This window comes from Oncorhynchus mykiss, chromosome 1 (genome assembly GCF_013265735.2).
Source record: "Oncorhynchus mykiss isolate Arlee chromosome 1, USDA_OmykA_1.1, whole genome shotgun sequence".
Taxonomy (NCBI): domain Eukaryota; kingdom Metazoa; phylum Chordata; class Actinopteri; order Salmoniformes; family Salmonidae; genus Oncorhynchus; species Oncorhynchus mykiss.
Window position 1 is genome coordinate 66,129,824 of NC_048565.1, and position 17,643 is coordinate 66,147,466.

The window sequence follows — 17,643 nt, forward strand, 5'->3', positions numbered from 1 at the left end:
CATCTGGGTCAGATGGTTGACCCTTTCTTCTTTAACCTGTCTGGGAACTAGCGGAACCCCTCGCCAACAGCCAATGAAATTGCAGGGCGCCAAATACAAATCAACAGAAATCTCATTAATCAAGTTTCTGAAACATACAAGTATTAGGCAGCATTTTAAAGATACAATTTTCGTTAATCCAGCCACCATGTCTGATTTTCAAAAATGCTTTACAGCGAAAGCTCCACAAATGATTATGTTAGGTCACCACCAAGTCACAGAAAAACCCAGCCATTTTTCCAGCAAGAGAGGAGTCACAAAAAGCAGAAATAGAAAACTGAATCACTAACCTTTGATGATCTTCATCAGATGACACTCATAGGACTTCATGTTACACAATACATGTATATTTTGTTCGATAAATTGCATATTTATATCCAAAAATCTCATTTTACATTGGTGTTTTATGTTCAGTAGTTCCAAAACATGCAGTGATTTTTCAGAGAGCCACATCAATTTACAGAAATAATCATTATAAATTTTGATGAAAATACAACTGTTAAGCATGGAACATTAGATAAACTTCTCCTTAATGCAACCGCTATGTTAGATTTCAAAAAAACTTTACGGAAAAAGCATACCATGCAATAATCTGAGTACGGAGCTCAGAGTCCAAACCAACCAAAATAAATATCTGCCATGTTATGCAGTCAACATTAGTCAGAAATAGCATTATAAATATTCACTTACCTTTGATGATCTTCATCAGAATGCACTCCCAGGAATCCCAGTTCTACAATAAATGTTTGATTTGTTCGATAAAGTTCATAATTTATGTCCATATACCTGCTTTTGTTAGGGCGTTTGGTAAACAAATTGAAACGCGCATGCAACTTCCAGCGGAAAGGTCAGACGGAAATTCCAAAAAGTTATATTACTGGTCGCAGAAACATATCAAACGATATGTAGAATCAATCTTTAGGATGTTTTTATCATAAATATTCAATAATGTTCCAACTGGAGAATTCCAATGTCTGTAGAAAAGCAATGGAACGGGAGCTACCTCTCATGTGAATGCGCGTGACTGAGCTCGTGACTGCTAGCAGACCTCTGACTCATTCCCCTCTCATTCAGCCCCCCTTCACAGTAGAAGCATCAAACAACGTTCTAAAGATGCTTGACATCTAGTGGAAGCCTTAGGAAGTGCAACACAACCAATATCCCACTGTATCTTCAATAGGGGCCGAGTTGAAAAACTACAAACCTCAGATTTCCCACTTCCCGTTTGGATTTTTTATCAGGTTTTTGCCTGCCATATGAGTTCTGTTATACTCACAGATATCATTCAAACAGTTTTAGAAACTTCAGAGTGTTTTCTATCCGATACTACTAATAGTATGCATATATTAGCATCTGGGACTGAGTAGGAGGCAGTTTACTCTGGGCACGCTTTTCATCCAAAAGTGAAAATGCTGCCCCCTAGCCCAAACAGGTTAAAGTTGCTGCCCCTATCATCGCCAAGCCTGTCTCACCTTTTCTGGGGAGGTTCCCATTGCTTGGAAGGCAGCCACGGTTCGTCCTTTATTTAACCTTTCTGATCTCCCCATCCCGGATCCGGGTTCGTGAATACAGACTCAAGCTCATTACCATAACGCAACGTTAACTATTCATGAAAATCGCAAATGAAATGAAATAAATATGCTAGCTCTCAAGCTTAGCCTTTTGTTAACAACACTGTCATCTCAGATTTTCAAAATATGCTTCTCAACCATTGCAAAACAAGCATTTGTGTAACAGTATTGATGGCTAACGTAGCATTTAGCATTAGCATTCAGCTGGCAACATTTACACAAAAAAACAGAAAAGCATTCAAAAAAATAATTTACCTTTGAAGAACTTCAGATGTTTTCAATGAGGAGACTCTCAGATAGCAAATGTTCAGTTTTTCCTGAAAGATTATTTGTTTAGGACAAATCGCTCCATTTTCTGCGTCACGTTTAGCTATGAAAAAACCCCTGTATCCAGGATTGTGTAAATCTATCAGCAAGCTCATTAGCATAACACAACGTTAACTATTTATGAAAATCGCAAATGAAATGAAATAAATATGCCATCTCTCAAGCTTAGCCTTTTGTAAACAACACTGTCATCTCAGATTTTCAAAATATGCTTCTCAACCATAGGAAAACAATAATTTGTGTAAAAGTAGCTAGCTAGAGTTAGCATTTCGCGTTAGCATTTAGCGTTAGCATTAGCGTTAGCATCCAGCACGCAACATTAACAAAAACATAAAAGCCTTCAAATAAAATCATTTACCTTTGAAGAACTTCTGATGTTTTCAATGAGGATACTCTCAGTTAGATAGCAGATGCTCAGTTTTTCCAAAAAGATTCCTTGTGTATTAGAAATAGCTCCGTTTTATACATCACATTTGGCTACCAAAAAAAATCCATAAATTCAGTCCTCAAAACGCAAACTTTTTTCCAAATTAACTCCATAATATCGACTGAAAACATGGCAAACGTTGTTTAGAATCAATCATCAAGGTGTTTTTCACATATCTCTTCATTGATACATCGTTCTTGGACACATGCTTTCTCCCCTGAATCAAATGGTAAAGTGGAAGCAGCTGGCAATTGCGCACCGAATTCGACGCAGGACACCAGGCGGACACTTGGAAAATGTAGTCTCTTATGGTCAATCTTCCAATGATATGCCTACAAATACGTCACAATGCTGCTAAGACCTTGGGCGAACGACAGAAAGTGTAGGCTCATTCGTTGCGCAATCACAGCCATATAAGGAGAGAATGGAAAACAGAGCTTCAGAAATTCTGCTAATTCCTGGGTGATGCATCATCTTGGTTTCGCCTGTAGAATGAGTTCTGGGGCACTTACAGACAAAATCTTTGCAGATTCTGAAACTTCAGAGTGTTTTCTTTCCAAAACTGTCAAGAATATGCATAGTCGAGCATCTTTTCGTGACAAAATATCGCGCTTAAAACGGGAACGTTTTTTATCCAAAAATGAAATAGCGCCCCTAGAGCTCTAATTAAAGGGGGAGATCAAGCTGATCCTAATTGTTATATGCCTATTTCTATTTTGCCCTGTTTATCAAAAGTGTCAAACTTGTCAATAATCAACTGACTGGCTATCTTGATGTCTAGAGTATTCTCTCAGGTATGCAATCTGGTTTCTTGAGGCTGTAATTGTTGCCAAAGGACTTCAAAGTATTGTGTAAAGGTTCTGAATACTCATATAAATGGGATATTTCATTATTTTTCTACATTTGCAACAAAAAAAAAATCTACATTTTTACTTTGTCATTATGGTATGGTCGGGGTAAACACAACCCATCACCTAGTACTACTATTCAAATTTTCAAGCATGGTGGTGGTTGCATCATGTTATGGGTATGCTTGTAATCAGTTTATAAAAATAAATAGAATAGCACTAAGCACAGGCAAAATCCCAGAGGTAAACCTGGTTCAGTCTGCTTTCCAACAGACACTGGGAGAAAAATGCACTTTTCAGCTAGACAATAACCTAAAACACAAGGCCAAATATACACTGTAGTTGTTTACCAAGACGACATTCGATGTTCCTGAGTGGCCTCGTTGCAGTATTGATTTAAATTGGATTAAAATCTGTTAGAAGAGTTGAAAATGGCTGTCTAGCAATGATCAACAAACCAACTTGACAGAGCTTGGAGAATTAAAAAAAAAATAATATACAAAACATTGTACAATCCAGGTGTGCAAAGCTCATACAGACTTACCCAGAAACACTCACACATGTAATCGCTGCCAAATGTGATGACATGCATTGACTCAGGGGTGTGAATACTTATGTAAATTTGACATTTCTATATTTCATTTTGACTTCATTAGCAAAAAAAAATCTAAAAACATGTATTTACTTTGCAACATTGTTGCTGAGGTCTGATTGGCAAACAGCACGGTTCATACAAACCTGTGCTGTTGCAAAGTAAATGCTACTCTAGCTAGAATGAGAAAAATAAGGAAATAATGTGTTTCATAAAAGCAGACACTCTTAAACCCTTCTTCCAGAAGTGAACTGATGTACGTCAACAAAATAACGGCGACAAACGCACTGGAAAAGCGTTTAAAATTAACTTCGGGCGCACTAGAGCGCATTAGATAAATTCACTTGGAAGAGGTATGCCAACTTTGCTTATGGAAAACCGTATCAAGCGAGTTAAGGGATTTGCACATGCTCAGTTGCTGGGTCTCGAGAGGAAATTTGAAATGGAACTCCATTTGCGTGTTTCTGTTATGGGAAAAGTTCCCAATGAAACTGACATTAAAATGTGGAGAATGATGCATTTGCATCTATGCTATTGTAGGCTACTGTAGCCTGCATTTGATGCGAAATCACTGGAGTCGTTGCAAATCAATTTGTGCCACTTGTGTAGACTACCTGGAGCTGGCGGACAGATTTAATAAACCAATAACTCCAGTTTATTGCTGCTGTAGCCTTTATCATTCAGTTATTAATGTTTAGTTAATTCAATTGGAAGTTATGAATTGTGATCATGGTCACAGCTTACCGCAATTGCGCTCAGCTGTTAGAATGGCTGCGTTAGATTGTTGGTAACAGTCCGTCAGATTAAGCTACAAGCTAATTCATGTTATTAATATTTGAATCAGTGACTAAAATTACGACCGCATCCTCAGTAGCCTATTCCAGCATGAACCTATAGGCTATTGGGCAACACAAACACTTCTTACCTCGAAATTGCCTCAAGTTGAAGAAATGACAAGTCAATCACCCAAATAGGCCTAATCATTTACATTATCCATTTAGAATGGTTTGTTTAACATCTGGCACAGAATAAGCCACGATTGCCCAGAAAATAACATTTGTTTTTTTTAAGCTCGTCAAAGTGTTTCCTGCGCCGAGAATTCGAGATCCAGTCCAACTTTCATTACTCAAATCGATTGCAGTCAAACTAGTTAATTTTCCATCAATGGATGTTGATTTCTGGAGTTTAATAAGGGTAAGGTATATTTTCTCACGACATATGCTAATTCCTTTATTACTTCACGTTAGCTCGCAATAAAAATGATTTTGATGGAAAAACAAATTTTGCTTCTTACGTCAACATTCTTATTTAATTCAGTCTAACATTATGGAAAAGGGGTTCTATATAGAACCTTTTGGATTGGTCAATTCAAAATTGAATTCAAACACCAACAGCCAATCCATTCCAGCATGATGATGCAAGAGGATGGTGGTTGAACCAACTTGCAAGTAGTTTAACCATGAGCACATTATTTTTCTATGTATTACCCCTCCTGCTGTGTTCTGGTCGAATTGGACCGATTTACAAGTTCTCTCTGAAAAATGTAGTTCATTTAATCTGATTGCCATGAGGTTTCATGACTTTGTCCATACAGGGCATCTGAACACACAAAATACATTTTGATGGCTTTCATTAAATTTTGTGTGTTTTATTTAACTTTTGTACACCTGTTGTGTTCCCTGTCAAAATTGACCGTTCATTAGAAATGAATGGGTGAGACTACAATTAGTGTAGAAAATTGAGTTCAGGCACATGCCCATTCATCAGATGGACACTTCATCTCCCAGACCTCCACATGCATGTGTGTTTGTACACACACACACCTCACTCCCCTTCTTGGCTTCCATGGCAACCTTTCCCCAATAGAATCTTTCCCCCGGGAACCACATCTGTTGGCATTCTCACAAACAATCGCAACATTGTTTCAATAACCTATATAACTTTTCTTGCAGCTTTTTTGAGGCCTTGCTCACAATTCATTCTGTGGCAGCACAATGACCAAACGATATACTGTATGTGAGGCTCTTGATCATATCTTTGACCATGACACTGGTGAGGAGGAGAGTCCTTGTTAAACTTTGACACAAAGTCGACTGATAAATAGCACAATGTTTTATCTGCGTATTTGTTATGGTCAATAATCCATTCATTCATTACGCTTTCTTTACTCAAAAACGAGTTGCATGAGCTCAGGTCAATGAGGCCTACAGGCCATGAATAGCAAATAGAAGTTTGAAACTTGTAATGTTCACAAACTTAAGAGAATAAAAAGATCTAACACAACATTAGGTGATAATATACGTATTATTATGGATTTATAATCAGCTATAAATAGGGCAGTCATTTTGGACCGGGAACACAGAATTAATTAAAACAGGAGGGTTAAGTTAAGCAAAGTTGCTTATTTAATTCAAATATGACAAAGCAATATGATAAAACTATAGGCTAGATAAATAGTTCAAACATTATGAGAATTTGAGCATGTTAGTAAGCTAGCTAGCTAAACAGGCTACTTTTAATCGACCACTTTACAAGCTAGCCGGGTAACTCTTTCAAATATGATTTTTTTATTACGGGATATCCCAAATAGAGCTACAGACCCAGCCTGACATTGGCAATTAGATAATTGTTTATTGTTTTCAGTATTTCAGTGTGGACACAATTGAGGGGACTAGCCTGTTTCGTGAAGCCATTAGAAGACTGTTGCTGATTTGAGAAGAGGTATGTATGAATTATTTATAATAAATTATGTATAATAAGTCTTGATGATTCAATAGCCTAGTTAATCATTACATTACTTTTTACACACTATCCACTCTGAGTATACAAAACATTAAGAACAGCTGCTTTTCTATGACAGACTGACTAGTTGAATCCAGGTGAAAGCTATGATCCCTTTTTGAAACGGCTCAAAACTTCATGCAAGTTCTTCTACATCATAATAATTACATGTCTACATAGCATTTTGTCTTCAATTTGGCAGGTCAATGTATTATTTCTTAACATGAACTCATGTTTTTGCTCCTTTCTTCTTCTCTGCAACCAGTCAAGCAGGGTAGCCCATCGGCTAAGGAGTTGGACCTGTGGCCAGTACAAATCCCGGGCAGGGTGTTTTTTTTGTTAGTTTTTTTAATCTACCCTCATACCCTCAAAACATTCCCCTACCGTTGGGCCCTTGAGCAAGGCCCTTAACCCCACAACATGCTCTCCATCCAGGGGAGCTGGAACCTGTGCTCGTATCAGCTGTATGTGTGAGGTCTGCTGTTAGGAGGCGGGGGGGGGGGGGGGTTGTTGTTGCAGTTGTTGTTGACTGTAACTAATGGAAAACATATATATATTGTAAAGAAGTCAGCCAGAGTTGACGTAGGCCATCATTCAAACACAGTGCATATTTCTAAGCTGTTTGCATATAATTACAATAAATTCAAAAACTATGCTGATATTCTTTTGTCCATTATTCAATTATATTCTTAGCTCAATATTACTATTTAATAGTAGTAGCAACAATTCATAAATGGCAACATGTAGGGTTCTATATGGAACCATTTTGGTTCAGTAAAGAACCTCTAGGGTTCTGATTAGAGGTCGACCGATTATGATTTTAACGCCGATACCGATTATTGGCGGACCAAAAAAGCCGATACCGATTAATCGGACGATTTAAAAAAAAAAAATAGTATTTGTAATAATGACAATTACAACAATACTGAATGAACACTTATTTTAACTTAATATAATACATCAATCAAATCAATTTAGTCTCAAATAAATAATGAAACATGTTCAATTTGGTTTAAATAATGCAAAAACAAAATGTTGTAGAAGAAAGTAAAAGTGCAATATGTGCAATGTAAGAAAGCTAACGTTTAAGTTCCTTGCTCAGAACATGAGAACATATGAAAGCTGGTGGTTCCTTTTAACATGAGTCTTCAATATTCCCAGGTAAGAAGTTGTAGGTCGTAGTTATTATAGGAATTATAGGACTATTTCCCTCTATACCATTTGTATTTCATTAACCTTTGACTATTGGATGTTCTTATAGGCACTTTAGTATTGCCAGTGTAACAGTATAGCTTCCGTCCCTCTCCTCGCTCCTCCCTGGGCTCGAACCAGGAACACAACGACAACAGCCACCCTCGAAGCAGCGTTACCCATGCAGAGCAAGGGAAACAACCACCCCAAGGCTCAGAGCGAGTGACGTTTGAAACGGTATTAGCGCGCGCTAACTAGCCAGCCATTTCACTTGGTTACACCAGCCTGATCTCGGGAGTTGATAGGCTTGAAGTCATAAACAGCGCAATGCTTGATGCACAAGGAAGAGCTGCTGGAAAAACGCAAGAAAGTGCTGTTTGAATTAATGTTTATGCGCCTGCTTCTGCCTACCACCGCTCAGTCAGATACTTAAATACTTGTATGCTCAGTCAGATTATACGCAACGCAGGACACGCTAGATAATATCATCAACCATGTGTAGTTTAACTAGTGATTATGATTGATTGATTGATTGTTTGTTTTTTATAAGATAAGTTTAATGCTAGCTAGCAACTTACCTTAGCTTACTGCATTCGCGTAACAGGCAGTCAGTCTCCTTGTGGAGTGCAACGGTCGGTCGTTATCGCGTTGGACTAGTTAACTGTAAGGTTGCAAGATTGGATCCCCCAAGCCCCTGAACGAGGCAGTTAACCCACTGTTCCTAGGCCGTCATTGAAAATAAGAATGTGTTCTTAACTGACTTGCCTAGTTAAATAAAGATGAAATAAAAGGTGTAAAAAAATAAAAAATACAAAAATTGGCAAAATTGGTGTCCAAATTTACCGATTTCCGATTGTTATGAAAACTTGAAATCAACGCTAATTAATCGGCCATTCCGATTAATCGGTCGACCTCTAGTTCTGATCAAAGAACCCTATAAAAGGGTTCTTTGATTCTATAAGGAACCTTTTTTCTAAAAGTGTAGGAGCCCCGTTAACTGCCTTGGCATTGGCCTGGCACAGTGGCACTGCCATCCACTCACACCCAGTACATACAACCACATGAATCAACTGACACGAAGTACTACTGAAGTACATTTATGATGCTGCTTATATCAATAACTAAGTCCTTTGACTTTATGGGTTTCCAGCAAAGATTACCAACCAGAGCTTGATCCTATTTTAGCAGTGGTGTGAATCTTTAATTTAATTCAACAACAACGACACACTATCAATACCCAGTTAAACAATACATTACAGCTGCACCCATATCTATCACTGCAATGCCCCTGCAAACCTGGTGCTCTGCCACTTCTGAGTGCAGTGTGGATATGAAACTACATGGCATATGTCTGTCTCTACTGTAAATATATCATAAGTGATTGCATAATAGTAGTCTATGTAAAGCAACGTGTGTGTGTGTGTGTGTGTGTGTGTGTGTGTGTGTGTGTGTTGCACTGACTAATTCAGCACTACAGTAAGTGTTGAGGTGATGAGAACAGGCTGGCACAGCATATGGACACTGCAGAGCGGGTATGATGACTGGGCATGTATGCCGTGGCGTGCTATGCACCCAAATCCTCATAGGCTGCGTGGGCACCCTCTCCTCTTCCTCTGCAGTGCTCTAGGGCTTGGCTAAAGTCTGCATCCTTTAACTTTACCGCATTCAAACATGAAGGTTGAGGGAGGGAATGAGACGCTCACACAAAGAGAGAGAGAGAGAGACAGAGACAGAGAGAGAGAGAGAGAGAGAGACTCGTTTAAATGGGAAGGACAAGGACAGAATGACACTACCACCACTCACTCTATATCAAGCATGCATAAACACACACACTGACTCCCACTGCCATAATTGCCTGTGGCATCGCCAAGGCAACACAAAAAAGCGAAACTATGCACACATGCAGCCCAACAACAGCAAGAATTTAAGTGACATTGAGAGCAACTGACGCCATGCATCAGTTGACGCCATGCATGAGAGAAACACTGTCGGAAGTCACCTGCAGTTAACTCAGGTGTTTTATAGACCATCTGTGACTATCTTTCCTATGGGGTGTGCAATTTACAGAATTTACAGTATTCTGTAGGATATTGTATTATTGTTTACATAGCCGATCAGTCTTTGAGATTCATAAACATTTTATAATAAGGAAGTTGGAGCACACACCTTATTTGTGCATATGCTAATCATTTACATTCCTTTGGGATAGTCACCTGCCTGGTACCTAAAGAGGAAGCTTAAGTAATTTTGTTAGAATATCAGTCAGTTATAATGTCATTGTGTAGGTCTATATTAGAACCTTTGGAAGGCCCCCTTCTTGGACTGCCACTCATCTGACACGTCCCCTTGCTCTCTCTCTGTCTGGCTCTCTGTCTGTCTCTCCCTCTGTCTGTCTGTCTCCGTCTCTCCACACACACACACGATCCTACGCGCACTGGCAGACTGACTGGATAAATAATTTCCCGTCGAATCGTTTCTTCAACCCACAAGTCTTTGTTTCGGGCGGTTTCAAAGGACTCCTTGCCATAGCAATTAATGGCAATTGACGTAGATACAGCATGAACGCACAACCGAGTGCGTATAAAATAATAGCACAATATCCCTGGCATTGTTTAGAACCCTATTGCGGTATTTAGTAGCCTATGTCAAGTGAAGCCTACGTGTGATATCCAGCACAGCAATAAAATAAGGACACTCATATAACGTTAATGTTTTGCACTTTAACACATTGCAGGCAACCTCTGGATGTCAGAATTCCGGTTGTTACAACGTTAACATCTGTTACAACGATAACTCCATTGGTTTAATAAAGCACTGACACGTGTAGCCTGTACATTAAGATAGTCTATAATACATTCCAGTCTGCTATGTGAATTCTATTAATAGGCTAGAGTTCGTCTATAACTTACCCAAACTGCCGGCGAAACCGTCCATTTCTGGGAGAAATAGCCGAGCAGACGCCGATAAATATTCCTGTTATGACGGGTCCTATTCTGCAGTCGTTCCCAGTCCTGTATTCGGCAAGTAACGGGATGTCGGCCTCTATGCGGGCTATCCAGACAGGCGGTGATTTCTCAAGCCAACTGTTCTCGCAGTGGCCGCGGCCGTCTCGTTGCAAACTTGGGCTCTGCCGAGTCGCAGTGAAGTTCTCAGTCCGGAGCAACACCGTGGTTCTCTGGCCAGATAATCACGCTCTCTTGCTCGACTCCACGATCGTACACCTCCGCCGGGGGAGGGAGGATAGGGTTTCCACTAGTTACCACGGTCACAACGTCAGTATTGTCCGTTAGGTTATCGTAAAAATTCATCGAAACTAAAATTGAGTTTTTTTGGTCTTAATTCAAGGTTGGGGTGTGGTTATCAGTGTGGTTAGGTTTAAAATCACATTTTAAGAAGATCAGTTTTAGAAATAAACGAGGTTTATGACCTTCTGGCTGTGGTAACTAGGAACGACCGGAGGATAGGCAGAGCTTTTCAGACTCCGCCCGCTTTGGCACGGCTTGCTTCCCTTCCAAACCGGAGCTGAGTGGCTAACTGGCGCGCCTCAATTTGACACACAGCTGAGTGTAAAACTGTTTGTGTAATGCCGTTTTTCTCAATCGCATACAAGCGTTTTTTAGGTCAGCGATTGTCAACTGGCGGGCCGACCTCCCTTTTCTTTTTTTTCTACCCGGTCGGGGTCTCAATATACTGTTGGCAGTGGAGGCTTCGGAGTGTAGAACGGCTCATGATAATTCCGGGAACAGAGCAAATGGAATGGCATCAAACACCTGGAAACCATGTGTTTGATGTATTTGATACCATTCCACTAATTCCGCTCCAGTCGTTACCACGAGCCCGTTCTCCCCAATTATGGTGCCACCAACCTCCTGTGCTGTTGAGAGTGAGAAAAGTACGATACACAAGGTGCAATTTAGACATTTCGGTTGTTGCTGAGGAGCTAGAAGCAGAGCTGCCATATCTATCGGCGCCATCTAAAACCCGGTTGTGCATCAGCAGTTTTTCTCTTGTTATGTCAGTCACTGACAGTCACACAATTAGCCCATGTCAGCTAACATTTTTTCGATTGGTAAGTTAGTCTTGGCAGCTAGGGACCCCCTCCCCATTGATTTTTTTAGTCACTCTCACTCAGATATCATATAAAAAAACATTTATCTCCATCCTATGGCAAAATGTATAGAATTGCGTGAAACTAGCTGTAAAATTGCTAAGTTTCTCCTCCCCATAGCAAAATGTGTAGATTGCAGCTAAATGCTTTATAACTGCAACATTTTCTCAACATCTCATGGCAGAATGTGTAGAATTGCAGGACATTGCAAGAAACAAAAGGTCGCTTAGGGCCCCCAAAAGTCTAGGGATCCCCATTACCTTTTGCAGAAGCAGCAGCTACTCTTTCTGGGTCCACAAACGTGTGGGTATGGACGTGGGTACGCAGAAATGTGTGGGTATCTTTGTGGCCGACCATCCCCATCAAAGTTACCCATCCCTGTTTTAGATCAATGTTGTCGATTTTCAAAACAGTGTTCTCAAGACACAGAACTCTGTGGCCTTTTGCAAAACAGTAAATTCATTTTCAAAATGTAGTTTCCTTCTCAAAACGTAAGTACATTCAACAAAGCTACATGATACGATCACAATTGATAATACATTCCTCAAAAGAACAGGACTGTCTGCAAAAAGATGAACACATACATTTATTTTGAGTCTAAGCTGACAAAGTAAGTTAGTCTATCATTTAAAAAATCCCAGTCATCAAAATATTTTCTTTGCAGTCACTAATGATGATCAAAATACAACTGTCAAAAGGTGCAGGATTATGGGAAATTACTCTCCTTTTATGCATATTTCACAAAACAATTTCATACACATCAAATCCAATATTATATGTGATCAAAAGGAAAAGGGAAAATAAGCACATTCTGTGCAGGAATCATTCATTAGTGTCATCACAATCAAATGTAATGTATTCAATACTGTACATGGGCTTAGACATTCCATTGGCAAGCAGAAACACCCCAATAGAAATAAGGAATGGTGAATACAGTGGAGGAACACAACTAATATCAATGTATTGGCCTCAACCCACACCAAAGCAAAGCTCTAAAATGGAAGGTCACAATGTTGGAGATGATGACTTAGGAGTAACCCAATGTTACTTAGAAGTAATGGTAGTAGCTCCACTTACTTTTCTGCATCTCTGCATAACAGTTAGAGAGTCCCTGTTACCTAGATCTTACCCTATAGTACCCGCTGTACTACTGTTAAAGCTCACGTTTTGTAAAGGGTTTATAAATGGGTTATAATTCAGTTATTAACGATTATTTGTATATGCATTATAAACCATCAATAAATAGTGTTTGCCAAATAGTAAGCCAATATTTACCTTTAGTTATTAACCATTTATAAATGCAGTTACAAATGGTTATAAGATGAACCCTTCCATATTATCATGCAACCTTCTATTCAATAGTTGCACAGTTGAACAATAGTTATTTTCTCTTTTGGGTGTGAAGCATTAGTGCTGTCCCAGGAGCAGAAGAGGTTGGTTTTCATGATGTGTCTTCACCCACATTTGAAACCCTGATGCCCTGGCCAAATTTACATACAGGACATTATTCAATCATCATTCCTAACATACCAGATTATATCAACACACATCACTTTTCTGTGATAGTCCAGGTATGGTGAACGCTCCTCTGTGAAATGGTAACCGTAATAACTTTGGTTGGTGAAACCGGGGAGGTATCCTCTCACAACGTTGAATGTTTTGGTCTTCACACCCACCATTAATTGACTGAACATGTTGACCAAAGTGTTAAATCTTCTCTCATGTATGTAGTGATGGGTACTCAATACTGACTATAACTATGTCTATGTTCTGAGTGAACTCTCAGAACAAATATAAATGATTTACCCACATGTGTAACTGCTAAAGGTATACTTTATTTTCGTGACAGACCTATTAACATTTATAACTGAGTTATCAACATCTATAAATGCTAAAATTATACCTTAAAGTGGCAATCCACTGACCATTAACAAATGACTTACAAACATATATAAATGCTGGAAGATATACCTTTAAAGATAGTGGAAACCTACTGACCATTTATTAATGAGTTAGTCCTACCAATATTTATAACTTAAAATAACTTAAAATATACCTTAACTTAAAATATACCTTACAAGAAAGTGGAAGACTTCTGGCCATTTATTAATGTGTTGCAAACATTTATAAGCACATATAATCTCATCAAACATGCAATACGTAGTAAGAACAAAATGTAATTTAATAGAAACGTACATTGGGAATTTGAATTGTAGCGACTCAAATCTGTAGCCTATCATTTGGTCTAGTGAGTAGCCTAGCTAGTTCAGATGAACTCCCCTTTTTTTAACATTACAAGTCAGAATAGAAATTCACAACAGATTAACTATTTATAACACAACATGGTCCCCTTATCTGTCTTCATCTGTTTCTTTCTTGTTAAGCATTTTCCCATCCTGGAGTCTGATACTTTATGGGAATCTACAGGAGAGAAGATACATTTATGACAATTTAGCATAGACACTCTAGCAACACATAGCACTACTATAATCATTATCATGCTTTACACAATTTAAGCTTAGCTAGTTTTGTTAATAGATAGCTAGTGTTTAACATTACTTGCTAACACTAATAGCTAACGTTAGCTACCACAGATTAAAGAGGTTAGCTGATTATCAACATTTTTGTTAATACACTAGCTAGTTAGCTAGCCAGTGTTACGTTCCCCAGTTTATGTGTTGTAGTTTGTCTATTTACATGTGTTTTATTTCAGGAAATGGCTTCCTGAAATCCCTCAAGCAGCTGATTGGTCGACTCCAGGGCTAATTGGAGAGCTGACCCCGCCCCCTCGTCAAGACACAGCTGTCTCCAATTACCCATTCCTTCTGAAGCTATATAAAAGCCAGTGTTCCGTTCAGGAGAGAGAGATTTGGAGGTAGGGATTGCTGAGAGAGATTTCCTGGGAGGTCATTGCAGAGTGATTGTTTGTGATAGAGAGATTTGCTGGGAGGTCATTGCTGGGAAGTGGTATGTTCTGTGAGTTTGTTGCTCAGGTAGAGCTTAGTTGATGTCCTTTGTTTCTTAGTTTGTTTGTAAAATTGTTTAATATTCTGTTTAATTTGTTCCCAGGTGGGAAGGGGAAGGCACCTTGGGAGTGCTTAGGCAAGAGGCCCGCGGGCATACATATACCCGTAGTATATTCACTGTCTAGGCACACTAGGTAAGACCTGGGCGGACCACCCCCTGTATTTTGGTTAGGGCACCAGGTGGTGCTAAATTAGGTAAAAGTGGTTAGGCAGGTAAGATAGGAGAGGGGGGGCTTTGAGATTTACTTTCTTTGCTTTGGTTCCGTCCAGCCCCTTTTCCCCATATTACCGTGTAAAGGAATAAAGTCCTTGTAAACGGTACCACGGTCTGTTGTCATTCTTACTCGCACCTACAGTCCATACAGGGTGTTGCGTTCCCTCTTCATAGAGGTGTGCGTAACAGCCAGCTAGCTGGTTAGATAGTAAGTTGGTCTTAAAATTGGAACCACTAATGTACTGACAAAGGATGCTAGCTAGTTTACTTACCAGTTACCTGCTACAGACAGTACCTGCGTTCAAAGGTTAGATAACTAACGTAAACTCACCCCATTCCGTACAAATGTGTGCAACCGCGACATTCAAACGAGGCTGCAAAGAGAACTAATTGGACTGTAGTGACTGTGTTGACAAAATCTGGGGTATGAACTACGTTTCTATTTAAGCGTTGATCGACATGGTAATGGCTCTATAATATTTAAAAACGCACCCTCCGTTACATCGTAACGTGTCATGCCGTAACGTACAGCATGCATAAAGCTACTATTTCTGTCTTACATTCTCTCTCCACCAGGTGTAGCACTTCTCTCTTCATTTAAAAATAAGAAATGGACAGTGACGGGTAAGGGGGGATACCAAGTCATATTTTCCGTCGTCACTGCAAGAGATCACGACTCTCAAAAATCTGTTTACTTCTAAAGCTCACTTTAGCTCTGTCCTAAAAACTGGTCAAATAGGTATGTAATCACACGTTATATAAACTCTTTATAGAGTTTTATTTACATTTTAGAGGCGATAAGGTGATAAATTGTACAGATTGAGTGAAAAAAGCAATTTTCCCACTATCACTAGTTTCGCTTCCCCACTCGCCATTTCTAAAAAGATCTGACGGGGCTCATTGCCTTCTTGAATCATGCAGAAATGGGCAGCATTTAGGTCATGCCATTTATTTTGTTGGAAAGGGGAGAAAGTGGGCTTTACAATGGTATTGACATTACAGTTGATCTGGAAGTATTACGTTTTTGGGGTGCTAAAATAAGGTCAATTGTACGGACCAAGGCGATGTACAAGAGTGAGTTTACGTTAGCTAGCTAGCGTGCTAATCCCAAAAAAGGTAGCTAAACAAATAGACAGGTTGGTTGTTTAGCAACAAAAACATGGGGCGATACAGATGGGGTTGGCTTAGATTGTTGACGACATGTAAGCAAAATTGTTTCTCCAATGTTTATTGAAACCATAAACACATTTACACAATGAGCACTTGTTGTTTCTCAAATACATCGTTACAGTTGTTGGTTAGCTAGCTAGTGTATGTTAGCCATATTAGCAATAACATGAAATCAGTCAAAACACTTCAAAAAAGACATGGTATCAATAACAAGATGAAATGAGATGAAACGATTCACATAAGATTCCACACATGGGAGTATCTTGTCGTTCTTCTTAGCAATCTGGCCATCCAGAATTACAACAACACGCCGATGTCTGCCCCATTGAAGCGTGCACATCGTTTTTGTGACGTTGTCAGCTAAGCCATCTTTTGAATGGAAATGTAGTTCTTGCTGGCAGCTAATGTTGCTGGCAGCTAATGTTTTCTAGCTAGCGAGCGAAGCTAATTAGCCAGCAAATGTGATCGATTTAGCTAGGTAACTATATCATCCCAAAGATTATTGCGTGCTAGCAAAATGTCTATATAAAAAAATATGTTTTAGGTTATGCCTAATTCTAGCTAGCTAGCTTTCACATAATCTCTTTTGTCTGGCCTTTGCACACATCTCATAGCCACGTCCATCCTGATTCTTCTTCGATGAGGTTTCACTGCAGTTGGCATCCAATAAATATTGCATTACCGCCACCAACTAGACTGGGGTATGAATCCCTTATACTTTGCGTGGAAAAGGGGAAAACGGGAACACATTTGAAATAAGTAAACAAATAGACTACCATCTAAACCAACACTCATTAAAAAACCCACCACCCTATTCCACTATTTAAACCTACAGTATCTAGTCCTACCTCAGTCCAACAGCCTGGAAGGACGGGACACCACCACTCAACACAGCCTGTAACTCTTCTGACCTCAAATCTTGTACACCCAAATACTTCGACAACTGCCATCACAACCTCTATTTTCTGCGACTTTCCCTGCGGTAAAGTTGATAACCATTGTTATCATACACCGCATTTTTGAGGAACAATGGGAAAGTTATTCTGCTTTGAAAGTTGACAAACTTGTAAACTCACTTTTGAGAAAATGGCCTTTGAATGTTTAGGTACCTATTGAAAAGCTCCTCTTTGTCTACACCCATCCAGCATCGTTCACACCCTATTAAGCTTTAGCCCCACCCAACTCGTTTCGCTCTCGGAGTGTTTAGTGCGCACACTTGACACTCTGGCCGATGATTTGTTTACCTCTTGATAACATGAAAACAGCCAGCTCTGCTGGCAACAATTTCATTACGATTTTTTGCCGACATTGACTGACGCCAGCCATATTAAATGGGGGTTGTGCGTTTT

The 17,643-nt window shown here is 39.4% G+C and overlaps 1 protein-coding gene across 1 annotated transcript in view; it reads right to left on the reverse strand.

Moving 5' to 3' along the window:
• The window catches only part of LOC110527186 (echinoderm microtubule-associated protein-like 4), a 120,206-nt gene extending 108,803 nt beyond the window's left edge, over positions 1-11,403 (reverse strand). The window contains exon 1 of the mRNA XM_036983010.1: positions 10,686-11,403. Within this exon, the coding sequence (XP_036838905.1) occupies positions 10,686-10,710 (25 nt within the window). The 5' untranslated portion in view covers positions 10,711-11,403. The remainder of the gene's footprint in view (positions 1-10,685) is intronic.
• Between the last annotated feature and the right edge of the window lie 6,240 nt (positions 11,404-17,643).